General features: G+C 43.1%; 1 protein-coding gene across 1 annotated transcript; it reads left to right on the top strand.

The window, feature by feature from the left end:
• Positions 1 to 5,802: 5,802 nt before the first annotated feature.
• On the top strand, positions 5,803 to 22,151 carry LOC111218787. Its single transcript, XM_022741260.1, is given in 8 exon segments — positions 5,803 to 5,818; positions 13,548 to 13,672; positions 13,788 to 13,907; positions 13,994 to 14,089; positions 16,448 to 16,623; positions 16,625 to 18,518; positions 21,623 to 21,724; positions 21,945 to 22,151. Coding segments are annotated over 8 exon segments (2,736 nt in total).
• Positions 22,152 to 22,244: the final 93 nt, after the last annotated feature.

Genomic DNA, 22,244 nt, shown 5'->3' with positions numbered 1-22,244 from the left:
AGGGAAATGGAGAAATTAATTAAGGAAAGAAGACAATTAAAGCAGTGGAAAAGAGCAACAGAGGAAGGGGGGGGGATTAATGTGTAGCAAGAAGATTTGAGAGGCAGGCTAGCAGTACTTAGAAGGGCTGAATATCTTAGGAAAAAGAGAAGAAATAATATGTAAGGACAGCGTTTTACAGGGACCCTTTCAAGTTTGTTAAAGGATTGTTTAACCAGGAAAAGGGAGAACAGCTTAAGGCAACAAAGTTAGAAGTGGAAAAGTATTTAAGAAACATGTATTCAGATTTGGAGCAGAATAGAGTAGTAGGCCTTCCACCCGACATGCCACCATTAGGAAAGATAGATCATGAGATGGATGTTAGACCACCCAGGTGGAAGGAGGTTGAGGAAGTAGTCAGGCGTGCAAAGGCTTCTTCGGCCACAGGGCCAAATGGAGTCCCCTACCGGGTTTATAAAAGCGCACCTGATATCCTAAAGTTTTTGTGGAGGCAATTAATAATAGTTTGGGAGAAACAGGTTATTCCCAGAGCATGGCATAGGGCAGGAGGTGTTTTTATTCCAAAGGAGAAGGAATCCTCAGAACTGAGTCAGTTTCGAATGATCTCGTCTCGTCGTCTCCCGCTTATCCGGATCCGGGTCGCGGGGGCAGCAGGCTCAGCAGAGAGGTCCAGACAGTCCTCTCCCCAGCCACTTCCACTAGTTCCTCCGGGAGAATCCCGAGGCGTTCCAAGGCCAGCTGAGAGATATAATCCCTCCAGCGTGTCCTTGGTCGGCCTCTAGGCCTCCTCCCGGTGGGACATGCCCGAAACACCTCCCCGGGGAGGCGTCCAGGAGGCATCCTCACCAGATGCCCGAACCACCTCAACTGGCTCCTCTCGACATGGAGGAGCAGCGGCTCTACTCCGAGTCCCTCCCGGATGACCGAGCTCCTCACCCTATCTCTAAGGCTGAGCCCGGCCACCCTGCGGAGGAAACTCATTTTGGCCGCTTGTACTCGCGATCTCGTTCTTTCGGTCATTACCCAAAGCTCATGACCATAGGTGAGGATTGGAACGTAGATCGACCGGAAAACTGAGAGCTTCGCCTTCCGGCTTAGCTCCCTCTTCCCCACAACGGACCGATTCAGCGCCCGCATCACTGCTGACGCCGCCCCAATCCACCTGTCGATCTCCCGTTCCATCCTACCCTCACTTGTGAACAAGATCCCGAGATACTTAAACTCCTCCACCTGAGGCAAAGCCTCCCCCCCGACCTGGAGCGGGCAATCCACCCGTTTCCGGCTGAGAACCATGGCCTCAGACTTGGTGGTGCTGATTTTCATCCCAGCCGTTTCACACTCGGCGGGTTTTTACCCAAGCGAGAGCTGAAGGTCGGCGCTCGATGAAGTTTCGAATGATCTCTCTCCTAAATGTGGAGGAGAAGATCTTCTTTAGCATAGTCGCAGGGAGATTAGCTAGTTTTTTAGAAAGGAATAGCTTAATAGATACTGCAGTACAGAAGGCAGGAATACCAGGTTTCGCAGGGTGTTTAGAGCACACTAGCATGATTTGGCATCAGATTCAGGCAGCCAAGACAGAGAAAAGAGACTTGCATGTCATATTTTTGGATTTAGCAAATGCGTTTGGTTCAGTGCCACACAGCCTTATTTGGGAGGTATTTGATTATTTTAGAGTGCCTGGAGTAGTGCTTAAGTTAGTAAGGCCGTATTTCCAAGACATTAGACTATGCTTAAGTACAGCAGGCTTTACAACAGGGTGGCAGAGGCTAGAAATAGGCATTATGGCAGGGAGCACGATTTCTCCATTGGCATTCACAATGGTGATGGAGGTAATCATTAGAGCTTCTAAGTGGGTTGTAGGTGGAGAGAGGCGGCAGGATGGGATGCGCCTTACACCAATTAGGGCCTACATGGATGACATGACATTGATAACTACGGTGCCATGTATGAAAGGAGTACATGAGAGACTACATAAAAACTTAAAGTGGGCTAGTATGAAAATTAAGCCTAGTAAGTCTAGAAGTATCTCAATAAGTAGAGGGAAGCTAAGTGATAGGAAGTTTGTAATAGACGAAGAGGAAATTCCAATAATTAGGGAAAAATCAGTAAAGAGTCTAGGTAGGTGGTACAAAGCAGACTTGAATGACGGGTAGTGCAGTTTCAGAAAGATGTTGCTGAGGGACTGGATAAAATAGATAAATCAGGGCTTCCAGGAAAGTTGAAGTTGTAGTGTCTGCAGTTCGGGTTATTTCCTAGACTGATGTGGCCACTGTCCGTATATGAGATTCCATTATCTGCTGCAGAAAAAAATGGAAAGATTAGTTAGCTTTTACATTAGGAAGTGGCTAGGTGTTCCTAGATGTTTAAGTACAGTGGCACTGTATGGGAAAGGCATACTTCAGCTCCCAGTAACTAGTCTAGTGGAGGAGTTTTAACGTACTAAGGTTAGGGCTTGGGCCTCACTTGGCTCTCTTAGACCTTCTGCAGCCATCCACCTGGCCTGCATTTTCAAGGCCTGTATTCAAGCACAAGGACTTTGTTAGACTTTATTCTTTTCTGTACAGAGATTTCCTATATTCACACAGTGCACCAATGCTGTACAAGTAAAAAAAAACAAAAAACAAAGTGCCAGTGCTTAAACTTCAACTGTCTGTGTGTGTGGTCTTGTATGAAACACAGGTATAATTAAAGTCAAGTTTAACTGCCAATCCAAGCTGTAACATGGGGCTGTATCCCCCACCCCACTCTCACTTGCACTCAATACACATGCAAATTTCCACCATCACCCACAGGTGAGCATTCACAGTCAGTCAGAGCAGCAAAGGTCACTGCCTAGATAACACACAGGCAATGATTTCAAAAAAAGGCGTCCAATGCGGGACTTTTAATTGAAAGGCTGATTGAGGAGCTGCAGAGTCGCCACATGCCGGTGGTTGGTGTCCCTCCACCGCTGCGTAATGTCAACGTGACGGCAACAACCACACAGCCGCCCGAGAGTGCGGCCACTGAGACCACTGGTGAGAGTCTGACATTGCCTCTGTCAGCAGTGGCAAGATCTTTCAATGGTGAGAATCTCAGTTTCACAACTTCACTGACGATGTTTGTTTTTGATTGAGAGTCACATGAATCACAAATATTCAGTATATAACAACAATTCACTATTATAACAATTATAACACTTTTCCCACATTGCAGTAACCCAGATGTGCAGTGGAAGCAGGCGGCCAGGAAGCTCATGGCAGAGAAGGGCCTCTATGAGAAGCACTCCATGGACTATCCGTTGTTGAAGGACTTTGTAATTTTCATTTTGGAGATCTTTCTCCAGGTATTTGGCAAACAGGAGGTGAGGACTACCATAAAACACTGTTTATTAAAAACTTCTGACTATCCAAGTAAAAAAGGATTTAGTGATCAGAAGGTAATTTAACATGTTTTTTTTCAGGTTGACAACGTAGCTCGGTTCCTGCACTACATGGACCCACAGGCCCCATCCCTGGAGTTCATCAGGAAGAGGGAAAAGATCACAGAGTACCTTCGTGAGCTCTCTGAGGCAAGGCTGACAAAGCAAACTCTGCTGAACTATCTGAAGAGCTTGAAAAGGTTAGTGCATTTGGTGTTTTTTTTTTTCATACAATGTCAACACTTGTGTAGACAATAAACATAGTTGGGCTTAAATACATATACTTAAATACTTGTACTTCCTCCGACAGATTCCTCTTGTTCCACACAGTCAACACCAGCCTGAGGCGCGAGGATCGGGAACTCCATGAGGACTGCAAGCACTTCATTGAGTTCCTTGGGTCTGTGCAGAAGTGCTGCTCCAAGCAAGTGAGCAAAGAGATCACCCAAAAGAGGTAAGTTTAACTGTTCTCACCCACCTAACTGGATTACAGTGTAGATATGTGAGCAATGTGGCATGTAACGTTATGATTTGTTAATAACATTTTATATATTTTCTCATAGGCATGGCATGTTGACTGAGCAACTTCAGCTGACACCACATGACTGCTTGGCTGTGCTGAGGGCTGCCAAGAAGGACTTGATGGCAGTTGTTGCGAAGGTGTAGTGTATTATCCACTTCATTTCTTCCTCTTTAAACAGTTTAAATTGTTATAGATCCTTCCTTTATGTAAGTTTTATTAATAAGTTAACGATGGGTGTCAATTAAGGTTTTATCAAAGGTTTCTTTGAAACTTTATATTATAAGTTAAGTTTAAGGAGGCGGCTCCTGTCGCCTCACAGCAAGAAGGTTCCAGGTTCGAGTCCCGGCTCGGACACGGGGTCTTTCTGTGTGGAGTTTGCATGTTCTCCCCGTGCTTGTGTGGGTTCTCTCCGGGTACTCCGGCTTCCTCCCACAGTCCAAAGACATGCAAATGGGGACTAGGCTAATTGGTTACTCCAAATTGACCATAGGTATGAATGTGAGAGTGAATGGTTGTTTGTCTCTGTGTGCCCTGCGATGGACTGGCGACCTGTCCAGGGTGTACCCTGCCTCTCGCCCGAAAGGATGCTGGGATAGGCTCCAGCCCCCCGCGACCCTACTAGAGGATAAGCGGTAGACAATGAATGAATGAATGAAGTTTAAGGAATGTGCATTAGGGGTAAATCTGCTTACTCTCTACTTTCTGTCTCCTACTAAATAAGACACTCAGGATGTGTGGGTCCTTTTTGGATCAAAAGGTTAAGAGGTTAGAAACCAGAGGTCATTGACCAGAAATGGTCGACCATTTGTGTGAAGGCCCTTCTATTAAAAAGGCACATCCCAAAGGTGGGATGAGACAGATAAATAGAGGGGTTTATGAGACAGTAGAGGAGGGTTCTCACATTGGCAGAGATACTCCAGGATTCGGCATTTTAGACACTGTTTTTCTTGTTAATAAACTTCTTTTGAATTACAAGTAAAGACGTGTCGGCGGTGATCACTTCACATCAGCACCTCAAGATACCACATTTTTGGCATCACGAACTTGGACGTGTTTGTGGCCTCTTCAGCGTCAGCTTCATCGAACCAACTCCCACATCAACCGAAGCTTCTATACAGGGTGAGTTTTTCACACTATTGTGCGCTGGTTTGCTCGATTAAAGCTGCTGCTGTTGTTTTGCTGATAGGCTACACCGTTAAAAAGAATCTTTGTAGGGTTTTTGTAATGCTGGTATGAAAAGTCATATGCCGTTTTAAATTTTTCTAAATTTGAGTTTATTTTTTTAGTTTATTTGTTTATTCATTTTTTTGCGTTGTGGCCAACGAAAAAAAGGGGGGGAAATAGAGATAAAGAAAGGAATAAGTATATTAAAGGAAAAGGAAGCCGCCAATTTGGATAAAACCCTCAGGGAGGTGGTTTTAGACGGGCCAAAAAACTTGTTTTCTAGGTAGAATTTCAGGTCAGTCCTCAAAAGGGGGACTGGAGAGAGATTACTTCAGTTAGATGGTGCCCACTCTTACGATGATCGACGGGTCACGTATGATGCTGCTTGTATTGAAAGTGCTGTCTTTGATAGCTAGCAAAAATCTAAATTAAGGAAAAGAGCGGCAAAAAGCATGCTTACTTAGTATAGTATTAATGAGTCGACTTTAAGAATAGATTGTTGTTTGTGTTCTATTCTTTGCTTGTTAGTTCACATCGGCCGAAAAATAAAAAGGAAAAGAAAAAGAGTTAAGGAAGCCGCTAATTCGATAAAGCCCTCAGGGAGGTGGTTTTAGACCGGCCAAAAAACCTGTTTTCTAGGTAGAATTTCAGGTCAGTCCTCAAAAGGGGGACTGGAGAAGCAGATTACTTCAGTTAGATGGTGCCCACTCTTACGATGGCCGACGGGTCAGGTATGATGCTGCTTGTATTGAAAGTGCTGTCTTTCTCAGGTAGCAAAAATTTAGAGTAAAAGGAATAAGGGAGTGGCAAATCATGCTTATATAGGACAGTATGAATGGTTCGACTTTAAAATAGAATGCTGTGTGCTTATTGGTTAATGTCAGTGTATTGATAAGTTGGAGAGGGATTCTCTCCCCCTTCCTCTTTCTGCTGCCTCTCTGTAAAGAGAAACTTTAAGCATTATATGTTGATTGTTTTTTCTGTATGTGATATATTTTTATGTTAAAATAATAATAAATACTTACCTGTTATATATATATATATATATATATATATGAAAGGGTATTTACACTCTCTATAATTATATGAGCCTGTTTAAGGACGTTTAAGTAAATAATATGAGCCTTAGAAAAAAGGACTATTTAATAAATATATGAGCTTTCTTGGGGACTTTGTTAATTTTATGAGCTTCTGTATAAGAGACTTTGAAAAATAAATAAGCCCCAGAAAGACTAGATACGCAAAAGAGATGATTTGATAGATTCTAAGAAAGTGAGAGATTTATGGATTGACAGTTTAAATTTACAGGATACTTCATTAGCTTTTTGGGAATAAATAAGTGAACTATTTGCTTTCTTCCGAGTGTGCACGATCGGGAGGAACCAAAAGGTCCAGGGGTGAATTCTGGAGTCAAGAGGACATCTGGTCTACACCATATGGATTGAGGTTGCAGACAACAACGCTTGCATCTGAATCCAGTGGAAATAAGGCCAGTACGATTTTATCCACAAACTCTTGCTGACAAATGTATTTGTACCTTTGTGCATACATTCATACTTGATGGTACATTTGTCTACCATATCTATATATATGTGTTGTAGTTGGAGAAAGCTTGGCAACTGACTGATCATCTGATTAGAAAAAGGATTTGCGTTTGGCATATACGTAAATCTTGTTGTTGGTGAATTGTGTGTGGGAACTTGGCGTTGTAGATATCTACCTATAGTACTTTCTTAGACGAATGAAGTTACCAACCTCAAAAGAGCCAGTTTTTGTTGGCTGTGATTTGGAAATAAATAAATTATAGAATATATATAAAATATCATAATGTCAAAAACGGATACCCCAAAAGTCATTACTCCTGTTGAGGTAGTCCAAAAGAACAATCCTCTAATCAAAGATGTAGCAGAAGTATCTAAAAAATGGTCTAAGCGCTGGTCAATTGATCAACCATGGCCAGCGGTAGGGACTTTTAATCTAGACATGATCAAAACAATGCAGGTGCTTGTGTCAACGTATCATTTAACAGGGCAGAAAGGGAAAAAGGGAGAGAAAGCTAGACAAAAGAAAGAAATGGAACTTGCTATGCTCCAGCTGTTTGAACAGGAAGGACAGAAATGGCTGGAGGCTAAGAAGATAAGAGAAAAAGTTGAAGAAAAAACACAAGAGTTGTGGGCAGAAATTGATCGGCCCTTTACACATATAGCTCCAATACAAAAACCCCCCACCTTATGAGAATGAGGTGGATCTTAAAGAGCTTTATCCTCAGCTTCCACTGATAAGTCAGGAAGGTAAGTATAGTATTAGAGATGATGACGATCAAATAATAGAAACAGGACAGGCAGAGACCACAATTAAAATGCAACCAACAACTAAAAGTAAAAAGAAAACATTAAATGTTGGCTCTAAGGGAAAGTTAAAGTCTAAGGGAAAGGATTCAGATGAAGATTTGAGTGACTTTCAAAAAGCTATGGGGGGGATATGGCCCAACAGTCAGGCGACTTTTGGCTAGAGCAGAAAGAAAGGGAGCTAAAGAGGGACAGAAGAAACAAGTTAAAAATAATAGCCCTACTGAAAGTGAGGATGAGATTAGGGATGCAGGTTTAGAAAGTGACAGTTCTTCAGAAGAGTTTGATAGAACAATACGTAGTTTTAGAAGAAAAAAAGAATAGAGGACAGATTGAAGAAGAAATTGATGCAGACATTCAACAATGTCTTATAGAATTGGATGCATGCCCTTCACCATACAGTAAACAAAAATTAGAAGACCAACTACAGGAGCTAGAAATAAAAAAAAGAAAGAGTTGAAGAAAAAAGATTCAAAGAAATTAGAAAAGGAAGTAGAAGGATACTTACTGTGTTCAAAAACAAAATATAGATCTGATAAAATGCTGCCAGTGATAATTCATGGTCAAAATTTTGAATATAAACCTTGGCAGAACACAGATATGATGGACATCTTGGAAAAATTACCTATTCTCCAAAATGGAGCACATCCGTGGATCTCAAAGTTAGAAGAACTTATGGTGGGGACACAACTTGCCATGGGAGACATTAAGAGACTCCTAGCAAACATCTTAGGGGTTCCAGCTATGGAGGAAATCCTCCAGAGAGCAAGACTTAATCGTATTGTGGCAACCTCTGTAAATGACTGAGCTTTTTGCAGCAAATAGAGGTCGAATGTGGAGGTCTTTGAGAAACACCTTTCCCACAAATGTGCACCCTGACAATATCTTCATTGAATCATTGGGACAAAATGAAGATCCAAGAGCCTATGTTTCAAGGGCTCATCAAACATGGAGAAATATTACAGGTAATGACCCAGATGAACGTCAAATGGAACAATCAATTCTGCGAGATAAAATTCAAAAGGGACAACCCCTCCCAGTGAGGAGTAAGTTGGCAGAAGTAGTTGGTCTTGGGAACATGACAAAGGGAGTTTATACTGACCATATAGCTCATCAAGTTGAGTTATATAGAAAAAAGGAACAGGACCAGAGGGAACAAGATAAAGAAAACCCTCAGAAAACTTAATCAAATTCAACTGGTAAGATAAAAAGAAACAAGCCTTACTTATACAAAATCAGTTTTAACTCAATTAATTTGCACCACAGATACAGCCGAATCAACTTCAAATACAGTAGCCTTGTTCAGTAGGTTTTGTTGCATTCAATCCACAGCTAGTTTATGGACAACAGCGAGCACGGTGAGGAAGGACAAGAGGAAATTTGAATTCAAACTTTCAACAGAATTTAGAAGTGTGTTATAATTGTGGGCAGCTTGAACATTTGTTTGTAGGTGTAATGGACTGGGAAGAAATTTCAGAGGAAACCCAAGAGGAAGACTTAGAGGTCAACCAATGACAGCTCGAGGACCGGTGAACCCTTTTAGGGGATTGGAGCCGGGATTCTAGGGGTGTCTAGAAAACCTGAAAGGGGGGTATCAGTTGGTAGTATCAGGTTCGGAGTAAGATCCAACAATAATAGTGAAAGTGAATGATCGACCATTAGAAGTAATGGTAGATAGTGGAGCAGCTTTCACTTGTATTCGACCTGAGGATAATATGCACCTCCTTATGTCTGGATTAATACGGACAATCGCATTTGAGGGAATAAAACACCTGATACCTCTTACAGAACCAAACGAGCTCCGTTATAGAAATCAAAAAATTACAATGCCCATACTTGTATCAGAGCACACACCAATTGCACTTTTGGGAAGAGATGCTTTATATAGATTAAATTGCACTATAAAGTGTACATCAGACGGTTGTTTGATAGAAATGCCAAGTGATACTGCTCGGCAATTGATAACAGAAGTCGAAGCCTCTTCAGTGTTTTGGATTGGAAATCTTTGTGCTAAATTTTTAGAACTGGTCAAGTTGTGGGAGAAGTTTATTGTGGCAAACATGCCCGATATAGAACTTCCAGAATATCCATTGCATTGTACTTTGAAATATTTTAAGAATGCCACTCAATCAAATTCTGCAGAAAGAAAGTTGAACTTACTTCCAGTTGTATAATCCTGGGGCCACAAGGAGTAGCCATGATGCTTGACATGAACAATTATGTTAACAGAGAATGTGACATTAGGGAGAGTTTGCCACATGTGACTTTGTATGTGTTTGAAGAATATGTGCAGAAACACATAGGAGAAATGATGGTGAAAGCCCAAGGAACAGGGTTTGCGGTTTAGAAATCTGGACTGGTACCACAACCCGCATCAGCACAGCTTGCTGAACTTGTGGGATTGATTGAAGCATGTGTAGCGGACACTGGTGGACGCCAGTGACCAGACACCATATTTATGGTAAGGACACTGGGGTGCTCTGGAGGATATGGGGAGCCTCCCATGTCCACTTTCCCATCATCAAACCATCACATGGATAGAAAACAGGGACGAAATGAGTTCCCCTCACCAATAGACTAGCTTTTGAAGATACCATCGGAATTTATGGCTAGCTCATCGAACTCATTCTGAACCAACACTCCTGCACCAAATGGGAGACAAACACAACTCTCCCCCACAGACTGACAATGAATTCATGTTTCATCCCTGACACTCATCCGGGATTGATAGGAGGGTGCCACCTCTTATCAAATAACATGAAAAGGAACATTTAGCCATCAAGGTGCTAAACCACCAGGATTCACACTCCTGGTTCATCTTCTCTCACAAGAGAAAACAACACTCTCACCTTTAACACCCTTTCTTACCCAAAGGGGGGTCTCACAAGGAACCACAGACCCCCGCCATAAAACCATCCTACATTCCAAGCCGGATTGATGAACTATTCCACATTTTATAAAGCATGATTGAAATGTCATTGAACCAAACGTCCTATCACCAGGTAATTCATGCAGTATTACTCTGGAAAGATTTCAACTAAGTATGATCCGAAGTTCATTTCTGTAGCCCACATGGAGGCTGAGATAGGTTTTATTAGTTCTAAGGTAAATATCCACCATGTTACAATACTGCCATCTAAGGACCAGACTGGACCCCTTTTTCCCTTAGGGAATTAAGAAATAGACAAACTTAATGCATCACTCTGACATTACTGTTTTATATTGTAACTTAGCTATATATTTGTGTGGTTACAAATTGTTATCCTTTCATTGATCTATGTATTCTATGTGTGTTGTTAAACATGATGATTTTATTAGTTATCTTGTATATTCCAAACTTTAGCTAGGTAGTTGATATAGGCCGTTGTCAAAATGAATGGGCCATGGTGGGAGTAGAATATGCAACACTTGCGCGTAAAACCAAATTAAACAAATTAACTTAAGGTTTTATTTCTCTCTTTCTTTATTGAAACAAAGAAAGAGAAGGAAGACCAAAGGGGTGGCGACAACTGTCAAGCCCCCCCCAGCTACACACACCCCGAGGATAAAACAGCAGGATCCTCCAGGGCTCGGCCCTTCTCCCTTCTCCCTTCTTCTTTTTTTGCTTCTTCATCTTCTTCTTCTTTTACGTCTTCTTTTGCATAGCCTCGTTTCGCGCACTAGCTCACGTTCGTTTCTAGCTTAAACTTTACTTCTTACACTTTGGTGCGCGATTTTTGCCTTACTATTTCAACAAGCCAAGCCTTCCAAATTGAATCACACACAGGTGTGTATAAGTAATTTTGTCGTTTTTCCTTTTGTGACAAAATCCAGCTTTTGTCTAGAAGATTTTGAAGGTTTTGCGTCGTTTGGCCAACACCAACTCCTTCCAACTTATCTGGCAAATTAAGTCAAATACTAGCGTTTATTCCGCTGTCAACCTCCGGCCCTCCGGCTACACGCCACACCAGGACCGGCTAACCAGATCTCGAGAGTGCCTACGAAGAAAGTCTGCTGGCAGACTGCGCCGACGCTGATCCACCGAGACATCGGCAGAGCCCGTCACCCCTGGCAACGGCCGTCGTCTCTGAGAGAAACCCACTTGGAGTGTGGCGTCCCCGTCGCCTAGCAACCAAACTCCGGGGCTCCAGCCAGGATCTCAACAGCGCTCCGCTACTCAAAGTAGGCAACTCTATCCTTTGCTCCGAACTGGGTTGATGTCGGAATAATACTAATCCCGATTTAATAATTCTCCACCGTTACGAATAAATGCTATACACATATCTAAATCCATTCTCTTTCACCATCGCCCAAATCACTGCTAGTTCAGCTGGTAGATATAGTTATTATTAGTTATAGATTCATGTCATTATCCTTGTTCATTTTACTGTGTTTAGTTAGTCAATAAATATTATCAACGTAACCCAGTCGTTGCCTGTGTTTCTTTGAGGTGAAGATCGGAGATCCCTGTAATCGAGAAATCACAACTTTGGATGTGAGATTGATCAAAACAATCTGTACTTTAATCAAATTGTCCTCCCTGAGGACTGGTGCCCCATTCTTTTAACGAGAGCAAAATTCAAATTGTGGTATTCACGCTACACATGCATGTTAGCTGAAGGAAGGCGTGTGACAATCTACACGGATTCAGAAATGGACAAACAGCTGTGAGTGGATCATGATGCCATTCAAGATTCCACTGGTCTTTGGAGAAATCATGAAGGATTAATTATAGCACCTCCGGATCTGCTCGGTTTAATGATCCAAGAGGCACATGGGTTGGCCCATGTTGCAAGGGGGGAGGTTAGGAGAAAGATCATTAAAGAGTACGGATTTTGGGCACCATACCTTTTAGAATGTATTTTTTGTCGGAAAGGTGTGATAATTATATCCCAACGCCAAGGGGTCCGATGCGAAAGTTGGTAATTGATTTTGTTGACATGATAAAACCAGTTGAAGGAGAAAGGTATATGCTGGTTGTTGTCAACAGATTCTCAAGGTGGCCAGAGGTCTGTCCAACTAAACGCAAAGACGCTCAGTCACTTGACAAATTTTCTGTGTAGGGAAGTAATTTGTAGATGGGGACTCCCTGATAGATAATCATCAGAAAATGGTAAAGAGTTTGTTGATAAAACAGTGAAACTAATTTTACAAAAAAATTGGGATTCAAACAGCTTTTTGCGGGTGATAGACAGTTCCAAGGCGCCAAGAAATTTTTGAAAAAACGAATGATGTTCTCTATTTTCCAAAGGATACTGGTCTGTTTTCTCTCTCCTTCTCAGAACATATCAGAAATATCACTGTGAAGTGCCTGGCTGTTCGGGGTTCCAGATGTCCTGAGGAGATTCTGACATCTAATATGAAGATCAAACAAGGACTGAAGGACCCTGAACCTGGACACTAAAATTGACAATGAAGAATCAATACTACACAAGAACTGTAGTGTGACCAATATGTACATTTTACTGTATGTATTGAATGTATGTGGATGTATAGGAATCTCAGATGTTTTTCCTTTTTGGCATCTAGGGAGAACAATGTTAGGCAGGGAAAGGTCCAGCGGAGGATCCGATGGGTTGACCAGTCTAAAGTTGGATGTTATTTTGATTTGATTTGTCTGGGGTTTCACATACATCTACTTATATTATTCCTTTTTTTAATTGGTCTGGAGTACTACCAAGTGGTGGCCTATGGCAGAGGGACCGTGAGAGAGTTTCCTATTTTAAATTCTTGATGGAAATTTCAAGAAAGTTTAGCTGCCTAATAGGTTTTCACTCACACTCCACAAATTGGTTATGCTAAAAGTAATTGGGAGGATTTTTATTTTCATTAGTACAATGAATTGGGTTTTTATTGTTAAGGGTTAGGTTAGGTTAAGAAGTTAGAAACCAGAGGTCATTGACCAGAAATGGTCGACCATTTGTGTGAAGGCCCTTCTATTAAAAGAAAGGCACATCCCAAAGGTGGGATGAGACAGATAAATAGAGGGGTTTATGAGACAGTAGAGGAGGGTTCTCACATTGGCAGAGATACTCCAGGATTCGGCATTTTGGACACTGTTTCTTTCTTGTTAATAAACTTCTTTTGAATTACAAGTAAAGACGTGTCAGCGGTGATCACTTCTTCACATCAGCACCTCAAGATACCACAAAGGTCTTCGAGGACAAGAGTGCAACCCTGGAGTTGACCGAGTGCAGCTTCATGGTGTACTACCTCCAGGCAGTGGTCATCCTGAGGCACCTCCAACGACCAGGCGTGGTGGAGCACATGACTGAGTATTCTTATGCTCTTTTTGTCTGCATTGTTAGTAAAATTCACCTGATACTTTTTCCATTCCCCATACTAATCAATGTGATATCCTTGTTTTGTGCAGGTGCAGGAGTGGATGGTCCGTCAGACAGACGGGTCAGGCAACGCCATTGTTGGTGTGAAGGAGCACAAGACCGCCACACAGCAAGTTGCCTCGTTTGCCCTGTCACCGGAGGAGGAGTGTGTAAGTTCAGATTTCCCCTGAGAATCTGTCAGAACCTGTTCAAAAGCAGAAATTAATCTTTATTCCTATGTTTCCTCTGCCAACAGTGGTTTGACATTTACTCCACACGAGTGCAGCCACAACTCCTCAACTCCAAGAAGCGCAAGCGGGATGACGAGGAGGAGCGGTTCTTCATCTCCACCGCGGGGAGGCCGATCTATAATGCCTTTTAGTTCCAAATCCTACCACCGTGTTATCCTCAATACCGGCTAATTCCACTCATTATACAGTACTTGACTTCTGTAGTGCATTCTTTTCTGTTCCTCACCGTAGGAGATAGTTTTTGTTTGCATTTACATATGACAATATACATTCACTAAATTACCCAAGGGATACACTGAGTCACCTACAATCTTTTCTTCCACATTAAATAATGATTTGAAAGATATATATAATTTCCAGGTGGTTCTATGCTAGTACAATATGCAGATGACTTACTTCTAGCCTCACCATCATCCACTGCTTGTGAGACTGACAATTGTCCTTCTCAAGGCTTTGGCAGTGAAAGGTCACAAAACTTCACTGAAGAAGGCTCAATTGTGTCAGAATGTGGTCCAGTATTTAGGACACACATTACCAGGCTCCACAAGAGTCCTTACCCCTTCAAGGATAAAGGCCATAATGGAAGTACCTAAACCTGTTAACATATCACAAATGAGGACTTTTCTTGGAATGACAGGTTACTGCAGGCAATGGATAATTGATTATGCATTACTCGAAGCACCACTCCAAGATATGTCCAAATCCATGTAGCGTACATGCGTGGCCTGGCATCAGTCACAAGCCATTAAGGAAGTTCATTATAAAGGACATGCAGAGTTACGGACCCACAATTGACACTTTGCGACTCTTCCCATCATCAAACTATCAAATTGATAGGAAACAGACATAGATCCCTCTTCCATAAACACCATGCTTTTAGCATGTCCGAATGACACAGAACCAGACCAAAGGTCAGCTCCAGAGGATCAACCAATGGACACCAGACAACTGGAAAATATAGGCAAAATCTCCAGTTTGTAACAATAAGATTTTGTCTAATGATATTTGTTTCATGTATAGGACAAGTAACAACAAAAGGACTGATTAACACTAAGGTGTGAATCCTGGCCTGTCTGTGCCATGCATGAACACACACACCAACCTCCCTTCCTCTGTCCCTCTCTAGATAGTCAGGTACTCGTATGTTAACACACATGGTAGTCCGTCTCAGTTCTAGAACCTGCATGAAGCTAACCACCCCCCCTTAACCTGGAACCTTTAGATTACATGAGCTAGACTGACAAAGAAACTCACACCTTCCCTCTCACACACCCCAGGTTGTCCAGTGGCCATTTTGAGTAGTTTTTGTTTACCACCATCTTGTGTAGTCTTCTTGATTCAGGTCATGTGGTCACTGACCACTTTGAATCGGCCATCTTGCCTTTGTTTGTGTCCCCACAAACACACACATACACATTGTCATGGGTTTTGAGCTAAGTAGGACCCAAAATGCAGCCAACACTTGGGGAACGGTGCAGACAGGTTTATTAAAACAAACAAAAGAACTTACAAAACAAACACAGGGGATGACATGACATGAACAGCTCTGACCCACCCGACATGAACAGACGACATGAACTGATGAGGACCAACCCAGAAATAAACAGATGAACCGACACAGACAAAGGGGAGCACAAAGACTATATAGACAAGGGAGGCAAGGGTGATTGAACAAAGGTGAAACACATTAGGGCGGGGCAGACAATCACCACACAGAAACAGGACCAAGACAGGAAGCAAAAACACTGATACACAAGGAAACCAATTACAAAATAAATCAGGAAGTGAGAAAGTCCAAAACAAAAACAAAAAGTGTCAGCAATAGCAAACCATGACACACACACACACACACACACACACACACCTGTATATACTAAATCAGACACTGTTTTACTCTGCTTCATTGTAAATAAATGCCTTTAAGTATAACTACTGGTGTGTTCAATGTTGCACAAGCGTGAATGTTGCCAACCTCTATTTTATAGAATTCTAATCCTTCAACTTTAACTTACTGTTGATTTGGTAGTTTGATTAACAATTAGCTTACTAACTATAACCAGAGTTCCAGATTAATGGTAATAATTTGAGACTAAAACTATATTGGCTATTTTGCGTATTTGTTTAGGCTGGTGCCCCAAGGACTTTAATTCATTTTAAAGTTATTATTTACTATTCATATTTTTAATATTAATATTTTCTTAAATTTATGATAGCCAATAAATTCGTAGACAACCAAATTCACATATTTGGGCAGCCAAAATAGGCTCATACCAACTAGCCTACAGTTGCGCTCCACAGTAAAAGGACACAGAGCCAATAAGATTCTAGACAAAGCTCAGAATCACCTCCTTAATGAGAGAGTAAGGCAGGTCCTTTTCACCATAGAAAGGTTCAAGGAAAAAGCTGACCACTTTTTCCAAAACTTGAAAACACTCCTACCAGTTGCGTTGTTTAAAAAGGTTGTTGACTTCACCACGAGAGCCCAACTAGCCCAACACACCAAGGGCAAAGAAAGGCAAAGAAAGAAATTCTGCAATCTCCAACACAAGACAATTAACTCAGGTAACAAAGCAGGAAACTCAAAAGAGGAACAGGAGGCAAACCAACACACAAAAACAGACAGATGGGTAAAGAACTTCTGACAGGGAACTTACCCAGCCCGAGAAGGAGGTCCTAACAAAAGGGCTAAATTTTGCTGTTACACCAGAACAAGTTCCTATAGTTGAACTCATCACAGCTACAGAATCAGCTATAAGGAAAAACAACCTGAAAGAAACTGAAGCAGAACAGCTAAGGTTTAAGGTGTCAGCAACCCTGTCCAATGCTAAGGCTCCACCTTCGAACCTCACCTATCATGAAAGAAAAGCTGTGATGTCCCTAAGCAAGGATAAGAAAATCACTATCCTTCCAGCTGACAAAGGGAGATGCACAGTAATTCTGAATACAAGTGATTACCATGCTAAGGTTGCCACTCTTTTAAATGACACAAGTACCTATGAAATATTGAAGCGAGATCCGTCCAGTGGCTACAAAAAGGTCATTGAATGCCTCCAAAAACTACAACAAGATGGAGCCCTTGACCGGCCACAATACCTCCGTCTCTATCCTCAGGACACCATTCCATGCCTATATGGACTCCCCAAGGTCCATAAGGAAGGGGCACCACTCCGACCCATCGTAAGCAGCATCAATTCAGTAACCTACAATATCGCTAAGCTTGTAGCCAACATCTTAGCCCCCCTGGTTGGGAACACACCACATCATGTTCGAAACTCGTTAGACTTTGTAAATAAAATCAAAGGCTTGAAAATGGCACAAGATGAAACCATGGTGTCATACGATGTGACCTCCTTATTCACCTGTATTCCAACCATGGAGGCAGTGGAAACTGTGAGGAATCACTTGAAACAAGATCACACACTACATGACAGAACAAACCTCAAACCAGATCAGATTTGCCAGTTACTGGATTTATGCCTCACAACCACATATTTCCAGTTTAACGGCAACTTCTACAGACAAAAGCACGGCTGTGCTATGGGCTCACCTGTGTCCCCCATTGTGGCCAATCTATACATGGAAATGGTAGAGCGAAAGGCCCTCAACTCCTTCAAGGGAACTCCACCAAGCCATTGGTTTAGGTATGTGGATGACACATGGGTAAAGATTAAAACACAAGATCTACAAGCCTTTACCCAACACATCAACTCAGTGGACAAGAACATCAAATTCACAAGAGAGGATGTCAAAGACAACCACCTACCTTTCCTTGACTGTGATGTCCACCTTGCTGGGGACAGGAGCCTCCACATTGGAGTATACAGGAAGCCCACGCACACAGACCAATACCTTCTCTTTGACTCACATCATCCACTGGAGCACAAACTGGGTGTTATCAGAACCTTGCAACACAGGGCTGACAACATACCAACCTCCACTCGGGCCCAAGCAGAAGAACATAAACATCTAAAGGGAGCTCTGAAAACTTGTGGCTATCCGAGTTGGACTTTTGGCAAAACAACAACACGCTCCAGAAAGAATACCAACACGGAGGATGCTGAGAAAATGAAAGATAAACGCAGAAACATCGTCATTCCATACGTGTCTGGGGTCTCAGAGAAACTCAGGAGGATTTTTAACAAACATCAAATCCCTGTATGTTTCAAACCCAGTAACACGCTCAGGCAGAAACTGGTACCTCCCAAAGACAAAACACCACACAATCAGAAAAGCAACCTGATATATGCGGTCAAATGCAGTGAGGAATGCAATGACCTATATATTGGGGAAACTAAACAACCTTTAAACAAACGTATGGCCCAACACAGAAGGGCAAACTCTTCAGGCCCTGTCTCAGCTGTCTACTCCCACCTAAAGGAAAAGGCACACTCCTTTGAAGACAGCAATGTCAAAATCTTGGACAGGGAGGACAGATGGTTTGAAAGGGGAGTCAAGGAAGCCATCTATGTAAAAGTGGAGAAGCCATCGCTAAACAGGGGAGGGGGTCTGCGACACCATCTATCCCCCATCTACAATGTCGCCCTTTCATCGGTACCCAGGAGAGTCAACAACATAACCTCAGACGACTCTCAACGATCGTCATCCACCAGGGGCTCACCTGACCCTAACGACGGTCGTCCACATGAGACCACAACAATGGTCAGGTGAAACCAGTACTTTCACAGGTACTTTGGTGGACCCACCCACAAGAGGTTAAATACCTGGGTCCTACTCCACTTTCTTGGTCAGACTAGTGTGGACTAGAGGGACCAATACATAAGAACTGATGAAGCCGCTTGGATAAGAGGCGAAACGTCTTCCACAGACAAATACAAGTCCAGTTGCCTTCGATTTAATTTGAGAGAGAGATAGCTCATGAGATAGAGCTCAGACCCAACATAATGGTGCCCCTGCGTGTGAGGCAAAGTACTGTTGGCAAATATTCATAATTGTGCAATATTAAATTCATAATTTGGCCAAAACTGCAAAGGTAAGAGCTAAAATTTTAGTCCACCACAAGAGTAAATGTACTTACAAGTGCACTGTGGTGAGAATTGGTTTACCAATTTTATCTGAAGCAATATTAGACGTCCTCCAGTTAATAATAGCTAACACATAAGCCTTATTATCACAATAAGAGCTTGCTATTGTTGCTAACAATTCCAGTTGAGTTTATCCTGTAGAAAGTGTAAGAACCACAGTTAAGCATTTGAATACCACGTGTTCAATGCTATCTAGTAAAGCTGTCAGAATTGGCTGTTAATTCAAGTGCTGCTCCCTTTAACTTAGACACTGTGTACAGAGAGCTTGTACCTGGCTGTTACTGCCAAGCATTTAAGTCTGAGTAAGACATAGAGCCTGAGATAGAGCCACAGTGTGCTACCAGCCCTGTGAAACCCAAGTTCTGCACCAAGCTGTTACTGCCCTGCATTAAAGCCTGAGTCAACTTGAAGAGATAATCCTTGGACTGTTACTGCCTTGCATCTCAGTCATTGCTTTTTGAAACATTTCTTAAGCAGACAGTAAACCTGCACTTGCCTTTACTGTCCTTAATCTTTATGCCCAATAGTGTAGCTACCCCTCCTCCACAGGAAGCTACCCCCCATAGTGTAGGCCACTGCATTGTTTAGTTAGGCTAGTGTACTGCCAAACTACACTACAAGGTGTCTTCCAGCGCAACACCACAGCCAACTACATTGCCTTCTTGTTAGAACTCCTGTGTAGAGCAGTTTATTTCTTCCCTAGCACAGAGCCTGAAGCCTGGCTACTGCACTCCCTGGAATTTAACTTGCTGATAAATTCTAGGTAAAGAAATAGACTTGCTACTCAGTGACAGAGGCGATGCTCAGACTGCATCCAAAGGCCCATTGTTAAGATGTGTGCTGTTGAACTTCCACAGGCAAACCAACATTGCCCTTCAGAGCCAAGTGGCCCTAGAGGAGGAGGGAAAAATCGCTTAGAGATCAAAATGCTTTTCTCCTCCAGGAAGTTGAGGCTAACAAGAAAGCCATGCGCTACTTAGGAGACCTGCATGCAGCAGAGTTAGATCTCTGTTCACACAAGGAAGAATTGTTAAGGGTTAAATCGGAATGCCTTGCTCCACCACAATCGTTGAGTGCTTGTGATTCTGGTTTTCTGCTTCACACTCTTCCCTCCTCAATGACAGGTTAACTCCGCCCCCACTCAGAAGATGGGACCAATTCCCAACTGACCCTAAGTCCTGGGAAATTAAGTCAGCTCCTCAACCTCCACTGAGAGACAGAGGTTACACCCACCTGACGTCCTATCTTCCTGAAATTGACATTGAAGAGACAGGTAGTTTATCCGGTAGAGGATATTCATGTTCCCATCAGCCACTGATTCAAAACACTTTCACCTGTGCTCACCCCTCCAATAGGAAGACCAAAACTTTCCTGGACTGTTCAGCCTACTGTCTGCGCCTTCATGAGAGTGATGACCACTGCTCAGCTCCTTCTAGTCCAGCTAACTTAGTCTCACCTTCATCAGTAGGGACCTCACAGTGCCCCTGCCTCAAAGTGCTTGAGTTCATAGCAAAGGACATTGAACATTTTGATTCAGATCAACATATTGAAAACTACTTTAGTGAGTTAGATCATAACCTAATTGATTTACCCCATGCAACCCAAAGGGAGAAAACTAAACTAGTGTGGAAGACCAGCTGAAAGCAGTCCACAAGGTTATGCAATCACTGCCTCCCAGTGTCAGAGATGACTACAAAGAGCTCCGTCTAGCACTGACAGAAGAATTCTCTCCTGTTGCGGATGAGATAAAATATTTGGTTGCAGCTTCTCAAATCAAACACTCTCGCCAGAAACATCCCAATGACTTTCACCAAAGTTTGAGGAATGCATATTTTCAGGGTAGGAACACCAGGCTTAGAGGAAACCTCCACCCTCAAGTCTTTGTTCCTACGAAACCTCCATCCCTGTGTACGCACTCACGTTACACTGATGACGCATCAAGGTAAGCCCACCATGCAGGAAATAAAGAAGATGACAAAAATGGCTTTGGAAACCATGGTCACTTTCAAGGCAAGGGGTAAAACAACTGAGCCTAGCAGCTCAGACACCTTAGCGTCACACAGACATGTAACCTCAAAAGATCACCCTCAGAACAGATCGAAGGGGGGTGATAAAAGGCCACATACGAGTGTTGAGCGTAACCGCCACATCCCCAAACTGCATAGAGATAGGCACTCCCACAATAGGAGCAGGAGACGGCCTTACGCAGATATTCTGGCTCAGACACAGGACCAGTCAACACATGGATCAGACAATGACCACATCATCTCCGACCATGTTAACTCAGACAGTGACAATGCCTCTGAATGTTTTCAGCTACTCAAAGTGTTATAGCTTTGTGCCACAAGTTAGGGAAAGCTTAAAGCACCGGCGCTGCAGAGTTCACCATACTGACAGTAAGTAGGCTCAGGGTACCCTACACTTTTGCAGATGGACACTGTTGGGCCTTAACATGTGGTCGACCTAGAGCAGGCCTGCTCCGGCCTACATGTAACCTCAGAAGCCTGACCTCAGAGCCTAAGTTCTAGCCTCAGGCCTGAACAAAGGAAAGGGCGCCAAAAACGGCCCCTCACAGACTCCATCTCCCAGCAGGCCTTGCAGTTCACACCTGAGTGTGAAATCTGGGGGAGTCCCAAACTCACGCTTCCCATTGGCGGAGATGCAGGGGACCCCGGCGACTCCGCATCTATAAAGGTCAGACGCGCATACTGACCATGGCCTTTCCATCGTAGCTGTAGCAGAGGTAGCCCGCTCTCTCTCTCTGTGAACCAGTCTACTAACAGAGGTAACAACCCTGTGCACATTTTCCCCGCGGAGTTTGGAGATTCTCCCCTCGCTGGACGAGCTGAGACCCCCCCCCCCCTCTTTGTTTGTTACTTCATTTTTGTGGTGTTTAACGGAACACCACGCGCAGATCCAACAAGAGGTCTCTGCCGACGCAGATCACGATCTCTCTTACCTGCAGAAGGAGGAAGCAAATTCTTCACGGAGGCGCGGACAACTCGACGTTCGTTACCCTCTTATTAAGTCGACATTGCTGGTTTTCTTCACTGCCAACAAGAAATCAGCCGCTGCAACCCTCACGAACGAGGACGGCACCGTCAGGACCACATCGGAGTAACCGTGTTGGATTCCACCGACGGACTGATACACACCCCATCGCTTGGAGGCGATCCAAGTAAGAGGTTTACGTCTGGGCAGAGACTGTAGTAAT

The sequence above is a fragment of the Seriola dumerili genome, unplaced genomic scaffold, assembly GCF_002260705.1.
Source record: "Seriola dumerili isolate Sdu_G_001 unplaced genomic scaffold, Sdu_1.0 BDQW01000052.1, whole genome shotgun sequence".
Lineage (NCBI taxonomy): Eukaryota > Metazoa > Chordata > Actinopteri > Carangiformes > Carangidae > Seriola > Seriola dumerili.
The sequence above is the reverse complement of the archived record's forward strand: the minus strand, read 5'-3'. Positions and strand labels throughout refer to the sequence as shown.